We start from the raw sequence: 22,177 nt of genomic DNA, 5'->3' as shown, positions 1-22,177 counted from the left end.
AAGCATCACTCCAGCATGCAGCACCTGCTCCTCAGGCTCAGTGCAGGGTGAGTACCAGGACCCCTTCGCTGTCCCCTGCCCCTCTTTGCCCCAGGCCACTCATGCCCTGTTGGCATTCAGCTCTGGCTGCTTTGCAGCAGGTTTAGCTTCCAAAATACCTTCTTGGTGAGAGCCTGGCACAGGCTGCCCAGGGAGGTGGTGGCAGCCTCAGCCCTGGAGGTGTTTGCAGCCAGGCTGGAGGTGGCTGTGAGCAACCTGCTGCGGTGTGAGGTGTCCCTGCCCATGGCAGGGGGCTGGGGCTGGCTGAGCCTTGAGGTCCCTTCCAGCCCTGACAATTCTGATTCTGTGATCTCTGAGGTCCCTTCCAGCCCTGACAACTCTGTGACCCTCAGGTGTTTGCTCAGACAGAGGGAAGGGCAATGAGAAGCTGCATTCAGGAGTCAGCAGCAGCTCCCCTCCTGCTCAGTCCCTTTGCTGCTGCTCTTCCCAGGCTCTGCAGGCAGAGCCCTCCCTTGAGTTCAGACCCTGGGGAGAGGCAATGAGCACACAGCCTCCAGCCCTGAGGAGGAGGCAGGGGCTCCAGATGGCCAGAGAAACCCAGGCTGAGGGCTGCCTTGAGGCTCTCCTGGAGATTTGGAGGAATTACAGGGAGCTAAATAAACCCAAAGCCCTCAACCCCATCCTTGGAAATGTCAGGCAGTGTTTGTCTGAAGTTCTTCTCAGCTGAGGGGAAATGAAAGAGGAGGAGGAGGAATGCCAACCCTGGTGGCCTGCAGATGCTTTGGGTTTTAAGCATGAGCAGCATCCAGCCCTCAGCAATGCCCCCACTGAGGACCATTAGCAGGCAGAGAGGATGTGGCACAGACACCACAGATGAGTCTTGGTGCCACAATCACCTGAAGGCTCTTCAGAAGCTGCTGTGGCTCTGCTCCAGGAGTGCTCCTCTGGGAGGTGGCTCTGTTCCTAACACAGGCACTTGGAGGAAGCCTCCTTGGCTGCTTTGGCAAAGCCAGGAAGCTCAAACTGAAATGCAGCAGTTAGGATCCTGCTCTTGTTTCCTCTCGTGTGTGGAAGCACAGCCTGCAGATGGAGAGGGCTGGTCCTGCCCCTCTGCCCTGCTGAGACCTCACCTGCAGGGCTGGGTCCAGTTCTGGGGACAAGAGGGACTTGAAGCTGCTGGAGAGGGTCTAGAGGAGGCCACAGAGATGATCAGAGGGCTGGAGAGCCTCTGCTATGGAGAGAGGATGAGAGAGTTGGGGTTGTGCAGCCTGGAGAAGGCTGCAGGGAGGCCTCAGAGCTGCAGGTCAGTGTCTGAAGGGAGCTGCAGGCAGGCTGGGCAGGGACTGCTCAGGAGAGCTTGGGGTGGCAGCAGCAGGAGCAATGGTTTGAGACTGGAGCAGGGCAGGGTTAGGTTGGGCACCAGGAGGAAGCTCTGCACAGGGAGGCTGGGGAGACACTGGCACAGGCTGCCCAGGGAGGGGGCTGAGGCTCCATCCCTGCAGCCATTCAGGCTCAGCCTGGCTGTGTCCCTGTGCAGCCTGCCCTGGCTGGAGCTGTCCCTGCTGTGGGCAGGGGTTGGGCAGGATGCCCTTGGAGGCTTCCTTCCAGCCTGATGCCAGCTGTGGCTGTAGGAAACCCTTCTCCCCTCCTCCCTCACCTTGTCCCCTGCCCACCCCCCCTGCAGCAGGGAATTTCTTTTTGGCCTTCTCAGCACTTTTCTCTTGGGGCTGCTCAAACTTTGGGGAGGTTGTTTGTTAAGCCCTTGGAATGGATGCTCTGCAGGAGCACAGTCCCTCACCCCCAGCAGCAGTCCCAGCCTCTAATCACAAAGCTGTGATTTCTGCTTAATCCTGACCATGCTAAACACTCATTTGGGGTTTAATCTCCTGGTATCTGCCAATATTGTGCTGCTGCTGCTGTTGTTATTTGACACAGTGAGAGCCCAGCACTGCAGCAATCACAGCACTATTCAGTTACCACTGCCTCCCTCTGTGCCTCTCCCTTGCCTCAGAATGGGTTTGGGTTGGAAGGGACCTCCAAGCTCATCCAGTTCCAACCCCCTGCCAGGGGCAGGGACACCTCCCAGCAGCCCAGGCTGCTCAGGGCCTCATCCAGCCTGGCCCTGAACACCTCCAGGGAGGGCACAGCCACAGCCTCCCTGGACAGCCTGTGCCACAGTCTCCCTACCCTCACTGGGAAGAATTTCTTCCTCATCTCCAGTCTCAGTCTGCCCTCCTCCAGCTTCAATCCATTCCCTCTCATCCTATCCTGAGTGCAGTGGACCCAAAAGAGCATCCTGGGCATGCAGAGGAGTTGGGAGGACTCCTAACCCACGGGGCAGGGTGACCCTTGCAAGGGAAGAGGCTGGCAGCAGTGTGTGTGTCCTGGTGTGTGGCCCCACACTGCTGCCCCCCCAGAGCTGTGGTGAAGCAGAGGGCTGTGGGCAGAGTGCTTAAGAGGTGGACCTGCAGCTCCTGCACCCCAGGAGCCAGGTGTGAGCCATGCAGGGTGTGTGGCACGTCTGGCACTCACACCCAGGCTGGCAGAGGTGCCAGCAGAGGGGCAGGTGGTGCCAGCAGCGCTGCCAGGCCGGGCCCTGAGCGGCACATGGCAGCCAGGCTGAGGCTTGCAGGCAGCCAGGCTGAGGCTTGCAGGCAGCAGCTCCCTTGGGGTGAGCTCTCCTGCAGCCCTTTGGTGCTGTGATTCCACGGGAGGGGATTTCTGAGCCCAGGGCAGGAGCAGCCCTCACTTCCCAGCGCTAAATGGTGGCTGTGGGACTTGGAAGAGCTTAATCATCTTACCTGCAACCCAGGAGGCATTGTGAGAGGCTTTGGGGGCTTGTTGCTTTCTTGTGTTCCCTCATTTTGCTGTCAGTTCCAGCTTCATGTTATTAAAATTGCTCTGCTTGCCTCTGCTTAAAATTCTCCAGCTGCAGTGTGCTGTGGTTGTGGTTTTGTTGTCTCTTGGAGAGCAGGGAGCAGCTAATTCCTTTCTCCTCTCCCTTGTTTGTGAGCAGTTGATGGGTTTTTTTTCCCCTCTCCTGATTTGTGAGCAGCTAATTTCTCTCTCCTCTTCCTTGTTTGCCTTTTCATGGCTCCTTAGGGGAGCACCTTGTGGAACTGCCAGCAGGGAACGGGAGCCTGGTGTCAGGAAGAGGCTTGTGGAAGTCGGGGGCCAGAAGCTCTGCAGGTGCCCAGGGGGGTGCTGCATCCCCAGGGGCTGGGCAGCTTCAGCTCAGCACAAATCTGCTCCAGACAGGGGTGAGGAGATGTTCCTGGGGAGATGGCACAGGCAGCAGTGGGCTGGAGACAGCTTCCTGCTGGCACACTGAGGGTCAGAGGCTTTTGCTCTCTGTTAGGTGAAGGTGAAATCCTCACCTCAACCCCACAGCCAGGACATGGGGAGCTCCTCCTGTCCCCCCAGCCAAAGGCTGAGCCTGGATGGGGGCCCCTGTGGGGTCTGTGTCCTGGCAGCATAGATGGTGAGGGGGCTGGGGATGTGCAGTGTGGACAAGAGGAGGCTGAGGGAGACCTCCTTGCTCTGTACAGCTCCCTGAGAGGAGGCTGCAGTGAGCTGGGGGTTGGGCTCTGCTCCCAAGGTGATGGAAGGAGAGGAAATGGCCTGAAATTGTGCCAGGGGAGGCTGAGGTTGGAGAGGAAGAAAAATCTTTGCTGCCAGAGTGGTCAGGGAGTGGCAGAGGCTGCCCAGGGAGGTGGTGGAGTCCCCATCCCTGGAGGGGTTCAAGGAACCCCATGTGGCCATGGCACTTGGGGCCATGGTTTGGTGGCCAGGGTGGTGCTGGGCTGCTGCTTGGACGTGGTTGGTCTCAGAAGGCTTTCCCAACCCAAGGAGTTCTGTGGCTCCCCGGGGCCAGGGCAGCAGAGGCTCCAAAGCCTCCATCAGTGCAAAGTGGGAGAGACAGAACAGCAGCAGGAACCTTCTTGGCAGCCAAACCCTTCCCTGCCAGGGGCCAGAAGTGACTTTGCAGGAATCCGTGGCTGGAGGCTCCGTGGCTCCTGGCCGCACGGAGAGGTCTTCTCTGGGTGCTGAAGCTAACAGCAGCGCTGCCGCGCCAGCTGCTCCCCCCCGCCCCAGGGTGCTGGGGGCAGGAGCCGGCCCTGGGCGGCGGAAAACATCACAAAGGGCAGCAGCAGCCTCCGTGCGAGGGGAGGGAGGCGAAGGGCAGGGACTGACAGCTCCGGCTGGAGCGAGAAGGGAGGAGCGGCAGCCCCGGAGCTCGCTGAGCGCAGCGCCGGAGCCGGCCCCGCAGCGCCGCGGCCCCGCAGCTCCGCGCCTCGGGTGGCAGAGCGGCTGAGCTCCATCTCCGCAGCTGCTTCCCTGCTGCCTGTGGGCAGGGGGGCGGAAAGCAGCTCCCCAAAGCGCTGGCAAGTGCAGCATCAAGAACTTCTCTTCTTCCTTGGCTGCGAAGGGGAGGCTGAGTCACAGCCCCGCAGCCGGCAGCGGCGGAACTCTGCCTGGTGCTGGCGAGAGAGGAGCTCCCGGGGGGGCTGCTGGGGGCTTCAGGGGCAGCAAAAGGTCTTCAGGCTGAAAGAACACCACCTTTGTTCCGAGAGGGGAGAGCTGCGGGCAGCTGCTTGCCCGAAGGCTGCCTTTGAGCGAGGGAAAAGCGAGTGGCTGGAGAGCAGCCTGCGGGAGGAGGACTCGGGGTGAGCCAGCAATGGGCACTGCCAGCCCAGCAGGGAGAGCAGCAGCACAGGGAGGGGGTTCTGCCCCTCTGCTCAGAGCCCACCTGAAGCACTGCCTCCAGTTCTGGGGTCCCCAGCACAAGGAGGACCTGAAGCTGCTGGAGAGGCTTCAGAGGAGGTCACCAAGATGAGCAGAGGGCTGCAGAACCTCCCCTGTGGGGGCAGGCTGGGAGAGTTGGGGCTGCTCAGAGAAGAGAAGGCTCTGGGGGGATTTCAGAGCAGCCTTTCAGTACCTGAAGGGGCTCCAGGAGAGCTGGGAAGGGACTTGTGACAAGGGCTGGGATGAGAAGGCATGGATTGAAGCTTGAGGAGGGCAGATTGAGACTGGAGATTGGGAGGAAATCCTTGCCAGTGAGGCTGGGGAGACTCTGGCACAGGCTGCCCAGGGAGGCTGTGGCTGTCCCCTCCCTGGAGGCGTTCAGGGCCAGGCTGGATGAGGCCCTGAGCAACCTGGGCTGGTGGGACAAGGGGAAGCTGCTGTGCCTGGGCTGTGGGTGCTGGTTGGAGCAGTCCAGGGACTGAGAGGCTTGGCTTGGAACACTTCAGGTTCATTAGTGCTTAATTAGGCACTGGCAGAGCAGCACAGTGCTGGAGTGAGCTTGAGTCACATCCCCTGAGCTGCTGTGCAGAGGGAGCTGAGGTGCTAGCTGTGAGCCAGCACTCGACCCTGCACAGCACCTCTCAGGGACCCCCATTCTCCCCCCCTTTCCTCCTCCCCTTGCCCCTTTCAGGGACCCTCATCCTCCCCTGCACATCTCAAGGACCCCTTCTCTCCCTTGCCTCTCTCAGGGGTCTCTACCCCCATCCCCCCCTGCCCCTCTCAGCTTGTTTCTTCCCCCGGGGTCCCTTGCACTGCCCCTTCCCCGGGAGCCTCTCTGGTGTTCTGTGGCTTGGACCTGGCCAGGAGGCTCCCTGCAAGTGAGTCTCTCTTCAGCTGCATCTCTGCTTCCTGACAGCTTCTCCTCATCCTCTGATTCCTGTCAGCAAGTTTACTGACACAAGCCAGGGGCTGTGACTGCAGTGAGGTAGTGTGTCATGAGGATCCATGGTGTGGACTGGCTGGCAGGGCTGGGTGAGGTGAGGCACAAGGGGTTGGTTACCAGCACTGGCCTTGGCTTGGTGTCTGGTTGGAGGGGGAGAAAACCCCCCCTGAGCACACAGCCAAGGGAGGTGAGGCTGCTGCTGGCTGGGGGAAGCTTCTTCCTCTCCCCTCTTCCTCTGGAGGAGGTTGATCTTCAGTGGCCTCAAGCCTCTTGCAAGGCAAAGGTGGCAGCAATGTCCTCCTCCTGCTGCAGCCACCTCTTGCCTGCTGAGCAGTGACAGAGTTGGGTGCAGCACTGCCAGGTGGAGTGCACAGCAGTGTGGAAGCCTCCCCTGAGTGCAGGGAGCTCACTTCATCAGGTCCTCCTCCTGCTGAGAGCCAAGGACCTGTCTGCATCCACAGGTAGGTAACTCCCTGGCAGGGCTTTGCCTGCAGCTGGGTTCGATGCCCTCCAGCCCCAGAGCCCTGCCCAGGATCCAGCCCCGGGGCAGAGCACAGTGTGAGAAGGTCCTGCAGGTGCAGCACTTCTGTCCTGGGCCTTGAGGAAGAGCCAGGAGTGGCAAACTGCTGCCTCTGGCATGGACTTCAGTGAGCCTTGGGCAGCTGAGAAGAGGAGCAACAACTCAGGGCAGCTGCAGGCCATGCCCTGCAGGTACAGCCAGGAGCCTCTGTGGGTGCTGCAGAGGGTGAGGAAGGGGAGGTGGGCACAGCCTGGCTCCAAAGAAGCCCCTGGCACAGAGCTGTCTGTGGGAGAAAGCAGCAGCAGAAGGGACTGGGGAGCAGCCCCCTCCCCTGCTGCACTTCAGGCCCCTCTAAGCCCAAGGAGCTGCTGGAAACTTCAGCTCTGGGCTGGTTTCTGTCCTGGGTTGTGTTCTGTGCTGTTGCTGGGGAGAGGAGAGGCTGAGCAGAGGCTGAGCTGCCTGCCTGTGCCCCAGCAGCCCCTCTGCCACCATGACATCAGCTGGTGACTTCATCTGGGCCGGCAGGAGCAGCGAGCGGGCGCCGTATCTCCTGGCAGGCTGCCTGTCTGCAGCCACTGCTGGCACATGGGGCCAGCCCAGGGCACAGCCTGGCTCTGCCCAGGCTCCTCCTGCTCCTCTCCCCGTGCCAGCTGCAGTGGCAAATCCTCCAGCTGGCAGGGGAGGGCTGGGCCACTGCCCTGGGAAGGAGCTCAGTGCCCTGCAGGTAGCTGGGAGGAGGTTGGAGGCAGGTGGGAGCTGAGCTACCAGGGGAGAGGATGAGAGGGAAAGGCCTGGGACTGTGCCTGGGGAGGCTCAGCTTGGAGAGGAGGCAAAATCTCTGTGCTGCAGGAGTGGTCAGGGGCTGCCCGGGGAGGTGCTGGAGTGCCCATGCCTGGGGGGGGGGGCTCCAGAACCCTGTGGCCATGGCAGCTGGGGGCAGGGTTTGGGGCCAGGGTGGTGCTGGGCTGCTGGCTGCACTCAGGTGAGCCCAGAGGCTTCTTCCTGCCCCGACAGTGCTGCGATTCCAGGAGCTGTGCTGCTTTGTCCTCCTCCCCCCGCAGCCCCCTGCCTGCCCTCGGGGGTCTGCTGCTCACGGCCAGGCTCCTCGCACTGCCCTGCCTGTGGTCTCGGCCCCTCTCCTCCTTTCTCTCCCGTGGAGTTTGGCTTCCTGACAGCCCCCTGCCCTGCTTGGAGGGGAGGTGACCTGCGCTGCTCCTGCGGCGACCTCGGGCTGCTGCTTGGCGGCAGGAGGAGAGCCCCGGGGGGGAGCCCTGGCCCGGCTCTGAGCCCCGGGGCAGGGCAGCTGCGGCCGAAGGATGCTCAGGCTGCGTTCTGCGCAGCCCTGCCGCTGGCTCTGCTGCTGCCGCTGGCTCTCCTGCTGCCGCTGCCGCTCCCTAGTCCTCCAGCACCACCTAGAGCCCTTGGCAGGCTCGGGAGGTGCCCGCAGGCGCTCCCCGCGCAGTGCAGGATGCCAGCCGGGCACCGGCAGCCCCTCGGCTGGGCTGGCTGCGGCAGCTCCTGCTCCACCTCCCGCTCTGCCTGGGCGAGAGAAGCGTCTTGTGCCACCCCCGGGGGGCAGCTGGCACCAAAGGCAGGGGTCCCAGAGCCTTCCTGCAGGGTGCCAGGCAGGAATCTTGCAGCAAGGGGGCAAACCAGAGCCGAGAGCTGCTGCCTGACCTCCCCTGCTCTGTGTGCGGCAGCCAAAGCCCCCCGGGGCAGAGCCAGCCCCTGGGGAGGTGCAGGCTGCCCCTCTGCATGGCTGGGGGGAGCCCTGCTGGGTGATGGGAGCCCAGCAGCCCCTGCCCAGCACCTCCCCAACACAGCAGGCAGGGAAGTTGTCCTTCAGCCATCCCAGCAGGCAGCTCCTGCAGCCTCCCAAGCCCCAGCTGGAGCTGCTCCTGTGCTGCCTTCCATGGCCCTGGGCTCAGTTACCTCCTGGGGACCCTTCCAGCCCCCTCACATCCTGGGAGCCTGTGCTTGGCAGGAGGGCTGGGGGGTGGTCAGAGAGCTCCTTCCTGCTCTCCCCCAGCTCAGAATCTCTCCTTGCCCCTGGGCACAGCCCTCGGGGGGGGGGGGGGGGGTGCTCAGGTGGTGCCTCTGGAGTGGCAGGCAGGGGGGAGGCAGGGGGCAGCAGGTGGGAGATGTGCTCAGGAGCCGAGCCTGCAGGCTCTGCCCCCTGGTGTGCCAGGCCCAGCTGAGCTGGCACCTGCTGGGCATCCTGAGCTGGGGGCACAGCCCAACCCCCCTGGGCTCAGCTGCTGCCATGGAGTCACCACACCACTGAGGGCAGCCTGAGCCAGGGCCTGCACCCTGCTGCCCCTTCCCTGTGCCCCCCTGGGCACAGCACCCTCTGCACAGCCTCTGCTGCTGCTCCTGGGTCCCTCCTGCCTGTGCTTGGTTGGGTGCTTGGCTTTTCCACTGGCAAGAGAGCAAGGGGAGGCCTCCCCAGGCAGCACTTGGGCCCTTCCCAAGTGAAGAGCAGTGCAGGGCTGGCAGTGCCCTGGCAGGCAGCAGCAGAGCCAAAGCCATGCTCAGTAGAAAGAGTTTATTAAAGCAAGCAGCCAAGGCCAGCTCCTGGAGCAGCCCCCCAGGGGCTGGCAAAGAAGGCTGAGCTCTGGGGGGTGGCTGGCTGGGAGAAGGGCAAAGGAGCCCAGGGGGGCCCCAGGGGCTCCAAGTGCTGTGGGAACATCCTCAGCCTTCAGAGCCATTGCTGGGAGGTGAAGAGGAGAGAGGAAGAGGTTTTGAGTGGCAGTTCCCTCCCTCCTGGCTCCCTCCTGCCCTGCTGGGGGCTCAGTCCCTGCCCTCCTGGCTCCCTCCTGCCCTGCTGGGGGCTCAGTCCCTGCCCTCCTGGCTCCCTCCTGCCCTGCTGGGGGCTCCAAGTGCTGCTCTCACCCTGCCTGCCACCTAGAGCCAGGCCCAGAGGGAGCTCCTTGCCCCTCTGCCAAGGCTGTGCCAGGCTGAGGCAGCAGGCAAGGCAGGCACTGAGCTGGGCCATGCCCTGGGTGCCACATCAAGGCCCAGCCCTGATTCAGGCCCTGCAGAACTGCTCTGGAAAGGTGAAGAGAAGTCAGCAAAGGATCCAGGAGGAGGCAGCAGAGAGGGTGAGAGGGGAAGCTCTGTGGGCAAAGGCTTTGTGGGCAGGCTGCAGGCACTGCCTGGCAGGAGCTGCCCTGTGCTGGGGCACACCTTGGCCTCTGGGCTGCTCTGCTGGCTGCTGCTGGGCAGTGTCTCCCTCCAGAGAGAGGAGCACTCCTCCCAGCTCCCCACTCCAGCCCTTTTTAGCTTAAAAGAGAAGGCCTGGAGTGCTTCAGTGCCTGTCACTCCTCCCCAAGGGCAGCAAGTTTGCTGGCAGCAAGCAAGAGGAGCCAGAGCTGCCCAGGGAGGTAGGGGCTGGAGCTGCCCTGGCTCCCACAGCTGCTGCAGGGAGGCTGCCAAGGCCAGGCCAGGTTGATTGGCCAGGGGGAGTCTGTGCTTCACCCCCAGCAGGATCTTCTCCCTCCCACCCCCTGCTGAGGTTTCACTCCCTGAGGTCTGCTCTGGAGGGGGCCAGGAGCAAGGGTTTGGCCCTTCAGCAGCCTCAGAAGGGTATCAGAAGCTGCTGAAGCCTGGGCTGGCAGCTGCAGGAGGCAGGACACAGAGGAGCTGATGGGAAGGTGCAGAGGGAGGTCCAAGGGTGAGGAAGAGAAGTCCCTCTCCAGGAGCAAGCTTGGGATGAGGGCAAAGAGCTGCTGGGCTGGGAGGCCAGCAGGGCCTGCTCCCACAGGGCTCCACTCACTGCCCTGTGCTGGAGGCTGCACCCCTGGAGCAGGAGCCAAGATCACAAAGAGCTGGAGCTGGGCACAGCACCCCCTGGGCAGCCTGGCAGCAGCCTGACCCCAAGCCCCTGGGCCTGGCAGAGCAGGAGCAGGCAGGGGCCAGCTGGTAGCCACCCTGGGGGCTCTGGCCCCAAGCTCCCAGAGCCAGCCCTGTGCTCAGGCAGCTAGGGGAAGGTTCCCCCTGCCAGGAGGCACTGCCCTCAGGACAGCTCAGAAGGGTCAGGTCCAAAGAACTAGCTGCAGGGAGCTCAGCTTCCCCCCTGCCCCAGCAGGAGCAGGCAGAGCTACTTGATCCTGGCCAGGGCTGCTGCTCTCCTCTCTGTGTTCTGGAACAGGGCTCTGATCAGGCTCTTCACCTCAGCTGCAGAGAACTCAGCTGCCAGAGGCCCTTTGCCATCTGCCCACCTGCAGGGGAGAGAGAGAGAGACCTGGACTGACCCAAGCTGCTCAGCTGTGGGGTGCAAACCAACCCCCCCAGGCTGCAGAGGCAAAGCCAGGGAGCAGCCTGAGGGCAGAGCTGCTCAGCCAGCAGCAGCAGGGGCTGAGGTGATTCTCTCCTCTTCCTTCTCCAGAGTAAGCCTAAAGCCTCTGCAGGACTCTCCCACCCCCCAGGGCAGTGGTTAGTGGCCAGCTGGGAGCCTTTGGGGGCCAGGGGCAGCACTGAGCAGGGCATGGCAGAGGAGCTGCCCTCCCCCCCCCCAGCTGCTGCCCCCCAGCTCAGCCTGGGGCAGGAAGGGAAGGGCTGGCTGCTGCCAGCTGCAGGGACCAGCAGGAGCTCTGCAGCTCCTCCTGCCCAGCTCAGCTGCCTGCCCCTTGCCAGTGGGGAGGAGGAAGCAGGCCCTGGGAGTGCAGGAGGCCAGGCTGCTGGCTGGGAAATGCCTCTCAGCTCAGGGGAGCCAAGGGGTTGGCTCTCCCCTGCCTCCTGTGTCTCAGCAGGGCCTCCTCCTCCTCCTCTTCCTCTGCAGGAGGCAGCTGGGCTGAGGAGCAGCTTTGGAAGGGGCCAGGAAGAGCCCCAGGAGCAGGGATCTGACCCTGACCACATCCTTGCCCTTCACCTCAGGGTGCCCTGAGGGCCCTGCCCTGCCCCAGCTCCCTGCCCCTGGGCTGCAGAGGGGGCAGGAGGACACCTACTGATCTACTATCTCCTGCAGGTTGGCCTGGAGGAGCAGCATCAGCTCCTTGAAGGTCATCCAGCTCTGCACATAGACTGGCACCTCCTCCTGGTACCTCCTGTTGCTCTCCTCCTCAGGCAGGGGGGTGAAGACCTGGGGCCCCTCCTCCAGCATGGTTCTGCAGAGGGAGTGGAGCCTGTCTGCATCCTCTGCAGAGATGTCCTGGAGGGGAGAGCAAGGGCAGGGGGCAGCAGGCAGGCTCTTGGCTGTCCTGTGCTGGGCCAGAGCAGCAGCCTGCTGAGGGAGGAGCCTGCAGAGGCCTCCAGCTGCTGTGCTCACCTCCAGGGCAGCAATCCTGGTGACCATCTCTGAGAGAGCTGTGTTGAGCAGGGTCCCCATGGCCTTGCAGTAGACATTGACTGGCAGCACATCCTGCCAGACCTTCCCCAGCCTCTTCAGCTGGTGCAGGACCTGCAAGAGAGCAGCTGGGGAGGAGCCTGCCAGGCCAGAGCACTCTCTGGTCCTTGTGTTAGCAGCAAGAGGGAGCTGGAGCTGCTGGAGCAGGACCAGAGGAGGCCAGGAAGGAGATCAGGGGGTGCAGAACCTCCCCTGGGGGGACAGGCTGGGGAGCTGGGGCTGAGCAGAGAAGGCTCCAGGGAGACCTCAGAGCAGCCTGAGTGTTCCTGAAGGGGGCTCTAGGCAGGGGCTTGTGACAAGGGCTGGGAGAGATTGGGTGAGAGGGAAAGGAGTGAGACTGGAGATGGGGAAGGAATTGCTGGCAGGGAGGCTGGGGAGGCTCTGGCACAGGCTGCCCAGGGAGGCTGTGGCTGTGCCCTCCCTGGAGGGGTGCAGGGCCAGGCTGGATGAGGCCCTGAGCAGCCTGGGCTGGAGCTGCCCCTGCCCAGGGCAGGGGGCTGGGGCTGGCTGAGCTTCAAGATCCCTTCCAACCCACCCTGTGAATCAGTGAAGAGCAAGAGAGGCAGCAGGCTGGGGGGAGAAAGCAGCTGGAGAGAGGCAGAGGCAAGGAGAGCCCTGCCCTGGCAGGGGCCATGAAGGCTCCTCAGGGCCAGCCCCCCCTGGAAGGAGGAAAGCAGGAGCCAGGCACTGCCCACAGAGCAGCAGCAGCAGCAGGAAGCTTCCCCAGCTCCACCTGGAGCAAGGGCAGTGGCACAAAGACACAGCCCAGGGGGCAGAGAAGCCTGCCAGGAGGGAGGGCACTGCAGTGCAGCCAGGGGCTGGGGGCTCTGGCTGCCCTCCTTACCTGCCTCACTGCTTTGTTGGCTGCACAGAAGTTGTCCTCATCATCCAGGTTGGAAAAGTTCCTGGCACTGGAGAGCCTCTCCAGGATTTCTCCCTTCTGCACCCTCATCTGGGCCAGGAAGCACTCCATGCCTGCAGCAGCCCCAGCCAGCAGAGAGGAGCACTCAGCCACTCTGCCCAGCAGGGCAGGAGGCTGCCAGGGCTCAGCCAGGCCCTGGCTGCAGGGTGGCACTGCAGACACAACCCCCAGCCACAGAGCCAGGGCCTGAGAGAGCTGAGGGCCATGGACACAAGGGGCAGAGGGAGCTGCTGGAGCAGGCCCAGAGGAGGCCACAGGGATCAGCAGAGGCTGCAGAGCCTCTGCCATGGGCACAGGCTGGGGGGGAGAAGGCTGCAGGGAGGCCTCAGAGCTGCAGGTCAGTGTCTGAAGGGAGCTGCAGGCAGGCTGGGCAGGGACTGCTCAGGAGGGCTTGGGGTGGCAGCAGCAGGAGCAATGGTTTGAGACTGGAGCAGGGCAGGGTTAGGTTGGGCACCAGGAGGAAGCTCTGCACAGGGAGGCTGGGGAGACACTGGCACAGGCTGCCCAGGGAGGGGGCTGAGGCTCCATCCCTGCAGCCATTCAGGCTCAGCCTGGCTGTGTCCCTGTGCAGCCTGCCCTGGCTGGAGCTGGCCCTGCAGGGTGCCCTTGGAGGCTGCCTCCCAGCCCAGTGCAGTCTGTGACCTTCTCCCTGGATCTCAGCCTGCTCCTGGAACTCTGGGGGGGGACAGCAGGGGGCAGGAGCCAGCTTCCAAAGAGCCAACTTCAGAGCCAGGCCCTGCAGAGCCACTCTCAGCCTTCCCAGCCCAGCAGCCCTCCCTGCCCAGGGCTCCTGGGGACCCTTCCCCTGCTCCAGCCAGGAGCAGCTGGGGCTGAAGGGGCTGAGGGGCAGCTGGCAGGGTGCAGCCCCAGCTGCTCCCCCAGCACACTGCCCTGCTGGGAGCTGCTCTCACCAAGCCTCCTGAAGCCAGGCACCAGGTCCACAAAGGTGGCTGCTCCATCACAGAGGACGTTGGTGAGGTGGTAGCTGAACTGGTGGCCCAGGGTGAGCAGGTGGTGAGCCAGGTACATGCAGTTGTTGTGGTGGATGGCTGCCAGCTGGGGGAACTTCTGCAGGCTCTCCCTGCCCCAGGAGGAGAGGAGAAATGGAGTCCCTTAGAGCTGGCTCTCTGGGCTCCTGCCATGCTGGGGGGGCAGGCTGAGGGGGCTGGGGCTGTGCAGCCTGCAGAGGCTCCAGCAGAGCTCCCCTCCCCCCTTTCCCCCCTCCCCCCATCCCACTCACCTGTGGTAGGTGGGCACCACATCATAGAAGAGCTGGAAGATGTTCCTCACAGAGTAGAAGAGCTGCACACAGCTGGGAGGAGGAGGGGGCTCCTGTCAGTTTGGCCTCCCTCAGCCCCCTCCCCCCCAGGGCTTTGGCAGCAGTGGCACACAGAGCAGCCTGGCAGGGGCAGCCCCACAGGCAAGGGCCTGGAAGCCTCTCAGGGCTTTGACCTTGGCAGTGGAGTGTGGGAAGGACAAGCTGCAGGGAGAGCCCTGGCACCCCAGGAACAAAGGGGGCAGTGTCCCCTGCCCAGCAGCTCTGCCTCACCACCTGACACTGCAGGGCAGGCAGGGCCCTGGGCACCTCTCCTGCTTCAGCTGTGCCAGCAGGGGCTGCCCCCCAGCAGGGCTGCCCTGGCAGGAGATGGCTTTGGTTTGCCCACAGCCCTGAGCTGAAAGCTGCCTGGGTGTCTGTCCCACCCTGAGCACCATGGCCACCAGCTCTGCACTGCACCCCCAGAGCCCCCAGGAAGCTTCTCCCTGCAGGAAACTGCAACAAAACTGAAGCCCAAAAGGCTGCAGAGCCTCAGGGCTGCTGCTGCAGAGCCTCAGGGCTGCTGCTGCAGAGCCTCAGGGCTGCTGCTGCCCAGCCTCAGGGCTGCTGCTGCCCAGCCTCAGGGCTGCTGCTGCCCAGCCTCAGGGCTGCTGCTGCCCAGCCTCAGGGCTGCTGCTGCCCAGCCTCAGGGCTGCTGCTGCCCAGCCTCAGGGCTCTCTCTCTGCAGGGCTCTCTGCAGGGCTCTCTCTGCAGCAGCTGCTGCCCAGCCTCAGGGCTCTCTCTCTGCAGGGCTCTCTCCCCGTGCCTGGTCCCGGTCACTTCTCTCCTAGCCCTCCCCATGTGTTGGCAGCTGCCTGGTGCCAGCCAGGGCAGGAGGAGAGGCAGGAGGGAGCTCCTACCACTGGTCTGTGCTGGCTGTGGCCTCCAGCAGGGTGTGGTAGGCCAGCTCCATCAGCTGCTGCACCGAGGCGCTGACGCGGCAGGCGGGCAGGGCGAAGGTGTGCTGGCTCAGCCTGCCCTCGGCCCTCAGGCTCCCCACAGCAGCAGGAGGAGCCCCAGCAGCCTTTGGGGGGCTGAGGTGAGCTCCTGCCCTCGGCTCAGGAAGCTTGGGTAAGGCCATGCCGGACTCAGGGCTGATCTAAGGGAGAAGCAGAGAAGAGGATCTCGGTTTGGGGCTCCTCGGCTCCAGGGAGGGCCCTGGGAGGCTGCGGCAGGGCCAGGGCTGGGCAGGGGGCTGGGCAGGGGGCTGGGCAGGGGGCTGGGGGTCTTTGGTGGGCAAGAGAGGAGGCTGATGGGCCTGCAAGGGGGTTGGAGTGAGGGGGGAGTTGGTCTCTTCCCCCAGTCTCAGGTGCCAGGAGAGGCTCTGGCCTGCAGCTGTGGCAGGGGAGGGCTGGGCTGCAGAGGAGGAACAATCTCTGTGCTGCCAGAGGGGTCAGGGGCTGCCCAGGGGGGTGGGGGAGTCCCCATGCCTGCAGGGGTGCAGGAACTGTGTGCCCATGGTGGGCTTGGGCTGCTGGCTGACCTCAGAGGCCTCTTCCCTAGGAGTTTGTAACCCAGAGCCCCCAGGAAGGAGCCTGGGCAAGGCTGGAGGGCACTGAACCACCCAGGCCCAACACCCAGCTTCAACACCAGGCTGCAGGCAACCCCCAAGGCTGAACACAGACTTAGCCAGGTTGGAGCAGGCCTCTGAGATCAAGTCCAACCTCTCACCCACCCAACCATGGCACTGAGTGCCTCATCCAGGCTCCCTTCAATCACTTCCAGTGCTGGGGACTCCACCACCTCCCTGGGCAGCACATCCCCAGGGCCAATCTCTCTCCCTGGGAGAGGATTTCCTCCTCACAACCAGCCTGAGCCTCCCCTGGCTGCTGGAGGGCTGCTGGCTGCCCCCCACAGAACTCTGCAGGCAGCCCTCTGCCTCTCCTGGTAGCACAGCCCAGGGAGGCAACCTCTGGCTGTGCTCAGACACATCCTGCTGCTCAGTGGGCTTCAAACTCTTTGGCTGGGGACTATTCTTGCCATGATCCCAAACAATGCAGCACCTCAAGCAGCAGGGGGGGTCCTGGGCAAGCTTTCTGAGCTGCTGTCCCCCCCCAGCAGCAGCAGGGAGCTGCAGCACCTTGACAGTGTTGTGTATCTCGGAGGTCATCAGGCCGCGGGCTGCCACGATCACCTCCTGGCACTTCCTGTTGGCAAAGTGGGAGTTGACATTCCTGGCATATCTCAGGAGGTCTGTCATGTCCCCCTTCAAAAACTTCATCTCCTTCAAGGCCTTCTCAAAGTCCTCTGTGGCTTGAATCACCTGAGGAGAGCAGGGAGAGGCTCTGCAGTGGCACAGCCCAAGGGGCACAGGCAGGAGGGGGCAAACCCTTCCCCTCAGCTGCAGGCAGGGGCTGAGCCTGGGGGGTTGGGGAGGGCCAGGCCCCCAGCAGCTTCTCTGCAGTGCTGGCACAGAGGGGGAGGGAGCTCTGGAGTCCAACCCCCCCTCTGGAAGGAGCTGGCTCAGCTGGGGGCCACCAGCACACAATGTCTGAAGTGCAGCTGTGTGCCCCCTGGGCTTTGCTGCCAGCCTCACCCACAGCAGCCAAAGGCTTCTGCCCTGGGCCAGAGCTGGGGCACAGGGCTGGGAGGGCTCTGCTGAGTGCTGCTGGCTCCAGCCCCAGGAGCAGCCTTTGGCCTTCTCTGCTAGCAGGAGGCTCTGGTTTGTCTGTGGCCTGTGCAGGAGCCCCCTCTGGTCACTAACCACAACCACAGCACTCAGCTGAGCAAGCAGCCTCCTCCTCCTCACCTTCAGCCTCTCACAGAGCCTCAGGCAAGGGACTTGGACAGCATGGAAGTCTCCAGGCCTTGGCCAAGTGTAGCCTGAGCTCCCCAGGGCAAGAGGCTTCCCTGAGACACAGCTGCAGGTCAGCAAAGCTCAGCTTCCCCTGCAGGCTGCCCCCTGGCACTGCCACCAGCTGCATCTGACAGGGTTGGAGGCCTACCTCTATGTAGTGCTCCAGCTCACTGCTGTTGGCTGGGATGGAATCCACCAGGCAGTTGTGAATGAGGCAGTCTGACAGCTCCTCCCAGATCAGCTCCCCCAGCAGCTCTGCCAGGCTCAGCCTGCCCTCCTCTGCCTGCCCCACAGGCTGCTCCAGGGGCACATCTGGAGTCAGAGAAGAGAGAGAGGCTTGGACTGCCCTGCGCAGAGCCTGCAGCAGCTCACCCAGTGCCTCCTGCCACACAGCAGCAGCCCTCTGCTCTGGAGATGCTATCCCCAGCCAGGCTGGGGGCTGGGGATCACCCCCCAGGCAGGGCCAGCTGGAGCTGTGTGAGCTGAGCCTGCTTGCCCAGCAGCTCCACTGCCTGCCCTGCTCCAGCAGCTCAGGGTGCAGCCACTGGAGGATCCTCCTGGGCTGCACCAGGACCTGTACCCTTCAGCCCTGTGGCAGGCCCAGATCAGGTTGGTAAGAGGACAACCTCCACCAAAACCTCAGCCCCTTGATCCCCCACCCCCAAGAGACTCCTCCTGCATGCTCCCAGCCCTGTGGCTGCTGGCTCAGGCTGCCAAGGTGCCAAGCAATCCACACTGGAGGCAGCTTAGACCTCTGCCATCACACTGCTGAACCACCAGCTCTGCTGGGGAGCCTCTGCTCCAACTACCCCCCCACAGTGATGGAGCTCAGCCCAAGGCCAAGAGGCAGAAGCCACCTACTCAGCAGGTACTTGTGGAGCACTTCAAAGACAAGTTTGATCTTCTCAAAGACCTCCACAGGGGAGCAAGGATCCAAGGCAGGCTCCTGGGGGCTGAAACGGAGGATGAAGACATCTGAGTGCTCCTCTGTGAGGGGCTGGAGAGAAGGGTAGGAGACCAGAGGCTTCAGGATGTGCTTCAGCAGCAGCTGGCCTGAGGGACAGACAAGCAGAGAGGTGATTCCCAACAGCAGGAGGCAGGCAGCTTGCTGCAGTGGGGCCCAGCCCTGACTGCTCTGGGTGCACCTCCTTGCCATGCAGGAGCCAGGAACAAGGTGGCCCTGAGTGAGAGCACTGCCTGAGGTGAGGCACAGAGGGAGGCCTACCCAAGAGCCTTCCCAGCTGAAGTGGGAAGCCAGCAGCTGGCAGCACAGAATCCTGTCCCAGGCCCTGCCACCCTGCCCAGCCTCTCCACACCCAGGGTGAAGGGCAGAGGCTGCCTGACAGCAGAAGCCTTGCTCTTGGTAGCTGAGGAGGAACTGGAACTGGAGCAACCCTCTAAATACCAGGCACAGGGGGGGAAAGATACTAAAGGGAGAGGAAAGGCTGAACCAGGACTGCAGCTCCCTGCTGCCAAGCACCAGAGGCTCGGAGGTGCCAAAGCTCTCTCCCAGGGCACTGCTCTGCATGCCCACCCGGGAGGAGCTCTGGGGCTCCCCCAGCTGCCTTTATCAGGAGCTGTGGTCTCTTACCAAATGTTTTCAGCTTGGCCTGCAGCTCCCCCAGGAGAGCAAATGCCTGCAGCACAGAAGCCAGGGGTGGGCCAGAGACCTCCTCCTCCTGGGGTGGCACCGTGCGGAGGTGCAGCTCCGAGCGCGCCGCTGCCTCCAGGCCGCTCTCTGCGGAGGGAGGAGAAGCACCTGGGGGTCACAGGGGGCTCTGGCAGCCAGCAGGGCTGAGGAGCTGCTGCTAAAGCAAGGGGCTGCCTCTCCCCAGGGCCACAAAGCAGCACCAGGGCCTCAGCAGGGGCTGTGGAGCCCCCATGCTGCAGGGGAGGGAGGGAGGATTGGCCTCCTGCGATCCGGAGTCTCCTCTGGGTCACTTTGCGCTCCAGAGCCTCAGTGCCCAGCAGCAGCTTCCTCCTCCTCCCCCCACTCCAAGGCACATCCAAAGGCAAAGGTGGGGGTGTTTCTTTCCAGAGAGAAAGTTTGTTTCAATGAAGACAGCAAGGGAGAGACTCCTGAGCAGCCCTGGGAGTGCCAGGAGGAGAGGGAATGGGTTGGAGCAGGGGGAGGGCAGATTGAGCCTGGAGGAAGGAATCCTTGCCAGGGAGGGTAGGGAGAGCCTGGCACAGGCTGCCCAGGGAGGCTGTGGCTGTGCCCTCCCTGGGGGTGTTCAGGGCCAGGCTGGATGAGGCCCTGAGCAGCCTGGGCTGCTGGGAGGGGTCCCTGCCCCTGGCAGGGGGTTGGCACTGGGTGATCTTGAAGGTCCCTTCCAGCCCAACCCCTTCCATGGCTCTGTGAACCCTTCTGAGCTGTGCTCCCAACCTTTTCCCATGGAACACCACAAAAGCAGCAGGTGAGGCTTCAAAGCTGTGCTTAGAACCTGCTGCCAGCCCTGGATGGGTGCTGGGGGTGCTCTCCAAAGAGCACTGCCACCAAGCACTGCTGCCAGAGCTCCTCCAGCCGAGCCCAGCTCAGGGCCGGCCCTGCACTTCCCTCCTGGACACCAAAGAGCGAGGCCAAAGCACTGCACCCAGCCACAGCTCTCAGCACCTTTAGAAGGAGGAAGCTTCCACACAGCCAGCTTCTGCCACTCTTCTCCCAGGTGGTAGAGCATGTTCTGGGTCTGCACTGTCAGCTCTGTGCTGAGGGCTTTCAGGATCTTCAGCTCAAAGCCCCTGCGGGACTCCAGCGCCTTCAGGCTGCTCCTGGCCTGGGGGGAAGCAGCAGGCACAAAGCTCAGGGCAGAGCTGGGCCCTGCACACACCAGCAAGGGGCTGAGGCTGCAGCTCCACGACTGGGCTCAGCTCTGGGCTCCTCACTCCAAGGAGGACATTGAGAGGCTGGAGCAGGGCCAGAGAAGGGCAACAGAGCTGGGGAGGGGTCTGGAGAGCAGGGCTGGGGAGGAGCAGCTGAGGGAGCTGGGGGGGTTTGGTGTGGAGAAGGCTGAGGGAGACCTCAGTGCCCTCTGCAGCTCCCTGAGAGGAGGCTGAGGGAGACCTCAGTGCCCTCTGCAGCTCCCTGAGAGGAGGCTGAGGGAGACCTCAGTGCCCTCTGCAGCTCCCTGAGAGGAGGCTGAGGGAGACCTCAGTGCCCTCTGTAGCTCCCTGAGAGGAGGCTGAGGGAGACCTCAGTGCCCTCTGCAGCTCCCTGAGAGGAGGCTGAGGGAGACCTCAGTGCCCTCTGCAGCTCCCTGAGAGGAGGCTGCAGGGAGGTGGGGGCTGGGCTCTGCTCCCTAGTGTCAGGAAGGAGAGGAAGTGACCTGAAATTGTGCCAGGGCAGGGTTAAGATGGAGAGGAGGAAATATTTCTGTGCTGCCAGAGTGGTCAGGGCCTGGCACAGGCTGCCCAGGGAGCTGGTGGAGTGCCCATGCCTGGAGGAACCTGTGGCCATGGCACCTGGGCCCAGGGTTTGGTGGCCATGGTGGGGCTGGGTTGAAGGCTGGGCTGGATGCTCTGGGAGGTGTTTTCCTTCCCAAGCTGTCACTCTCAGAGGCCCTTCCTACCTTCTGCAGCTGCTGAGCTGCCACCACATACTTCTTCTCCAGCAAGGCAGTGTTGTACTCCTTAATAGCTGCATCAAACTGCAACACAAGCAGAGGCCTTTGTGTCACTGCACAGCCACCCCCACCCCAGGCCTGGGGGGGATGTCTCCTCCTCACCTCCTGCAGCTTCCTCAGGACACTCAGCACCAGGCTGTCTCTCTCCAGCTGCTGCTTCAGCTCAGTGAACTCAGCCACAGCGACGGTGAGATCTCGTTGCACCTAGAAGGCAGCAGAGCTCTGCCCCTCCTCCCCAGCCAGCAGCCCTCAGCAGGCACAGGGAGAGGGCTCAGGAGCAGGCCTAGAGGGTTCCTGTTGCTGGAATCATTGGGAGAGGAGGGGGAAAGGCTCCATCCAAGAGCAAGACCCTTACAGGCAAGGGGCACACTGAGAAAGTGGCTGCTCCCCTTTCCCCTTTTTGGACTCTCCTCTCTTCTGCTCTCTGGCTGGGGTTGGGGTGGGCTGGGGTTGGGTTGGGCTGGGCTGGGTTTGGGGTGGGTTTGGGGTGGAGTGGGTTGGGGCTGGGTTGGGTTTGGGATGGGTTTGGGATGGGTTGGGGTGGGCTGGGTTTAGGGCTGGGTTTGGGCTGGGTTGGGTTTGGGGTGGGCTGGGTTTAGGGCTGGGTTTGGGGTGGGTTGGGTTTAGGGCTGGGTCTGGGGTGGGCTGGGTCTGGGGTGTGTTTGGTTTCTGGTAGCCTGAAGCTTTGTTTAAAAGCTCTGTGAGGCACTGCAGCCTCAGCAGCACTGCAGCCTTCCTTCATCACAGCCATTCACCATGCTGGAGGTGACCCTGCCCCAGAGCACTGCTCCAGGGCCCCAGGTGCTGGAAAACCAACCAAAGCAGCAACAGCCAGAGGGTGCAGGAGCTGCAGCACAGCCTGCAGGGGCTGCTCACATCCTCCTCAGGGACTTCAGGGAGGCTGCAGAGCTACGATTTGGGTTTCTATGCTTCCCATAGCTGTGCCACACCTTACAGCATGCCAGGCTGATCCTTCTGTCCTTCTGCAGGGGACCTGGGCCACCCTTTGTTCCCCTTGCAGGACCTGGGCCACCCTTTGTTCTCCTTGCAGGACCTGGGCCACCCTTTCTTTTCCCTTGCAGGACCTGGGCCACCCTTTCCCAGCTCCACAACAGCGAGCAGCAAGCTGTGGCCACTCCCTTGCTGCCAGCCCTGCTGTGCCACACACCTCTGCAGCATGTGCCACACACCTCTGCAGCATGTGTCACCTAAAGCCGAGTCTCAGGAGTGACCTCACCCAGGGCTTGGTTAGTCTGGTGACCTCCTTCCCCACTCTGCTCTCAGCAGCCCGGGGAGGGGGGAGCTGGGGATGAAGCTGGATGCAGGCTGCAGGGGCAGCAGCCGGCAGGGCAAGGCTCGGCTCGGCTCGGCTCGGCTCACCTCGTTCTCGATGCCTGCTTTCAGCAGCTCGATGCTGCTGCTCAGCCCCTCCACCCGCGCCACCAGCTCCTCGGCGCTCTGCATGCTGGGCAGGAACTCGTTGTACTTCTTGTTGATCATGTTGCAGACTTCCCCCTGCAGAAGAGGAGGCTCGGGGCGCCGTCCCTCTCGGGTGGCCCTCCGGCAGCAGCGGGCAGAGGCCGCACCGGGGCCGCAGCGGGGGCGCCCTGCCCCCGGGGTAACTGCCAGGGACCCCAGCCAAGCGCACGCTCAGACCGGAGCGGAGCCGGCAGCAGCGGCAGCGCCCTCAGCCCTGCCGCCGGACGGCCGCCTCGGGCCCGCCGCTCCACCCCGCCCCGGGACCGGTGCCTCGCCGCGCTCTCGCCGTTGCCGGCCTTGCCTTCAGGTCCTCCACGCGGCGCGACAGCCTGCCGATGCGGGTGCCCAGGTCCTCCTTGTCGAGGCGGCCCGAGTGGGCCAGCACGGCTGCCACCAGCGAGCCGCTCGGCGCCGCCATGGCTGCGGCCCCGGCCCCGCTCCCGCCCGGCCAGCGCCCGCCGCCGCCGCGCGGCACCACGGGACGGGCGCGG

At 63.6% G+C, this 22,177-nt stretch overlaps 1 protein-coding gene across 1 annotated transcript; it reads right to left on the bottom strand.

The window, feature by feature from the left end:
• Positions 1-10,137: 10,137 nt before the first annotated feature.
• Positions 10,138-22,117, bottom strand: ZW10 (zw10 kinetochore protein). Its single transcript, XM_054176056.1, is given in 16 exon segments — positions 10,138-10,429; positions 11,156-11,358; positions 11,476-11,607; positions 12,398-12,528; positions 13,387-13,556; positions 13,716-13,787; positions 14,651-14,889; positions 15,871-16,053; positions 16,736-16,899; positions 17,449-17,640; positions 18,179-18,325; positions 19,190-19,361; positions 20,154-20,231; positions 20,310-20,411; positions 21,588-21,722; positions 21,988-22,117. Coding segments are annotated over 16 exon segments (2,358 nt in total). The 5' UTR covers positions 22,105-22,117; the 3' UTR covers positions 10,138-10,308.
• Positions 22,118-22,177: the final 60 nt, after the last annotated feature.

The sequence above is a fragment of the Dryobates pubescens genome, chromosome 34 (assembly GCF_014839835.1).
Source record: "Dryobates pubescens isolate bDryPub1 chromosome 34, bDryPub1.pri, whole genome shotgun sequence".
In the NCBI taxonomy this organism is placed as follows: Eukaryota; Metazoa; Chordata; class Aves; order Piciformes; family Picidae; genus Dryobates; species Dryobates pubescens.
The sequence above is the reverse complement of the archived record's forward strand: the minus strand, read 5'-3'. Positions and strand labels throughout refer to the sequence as shown.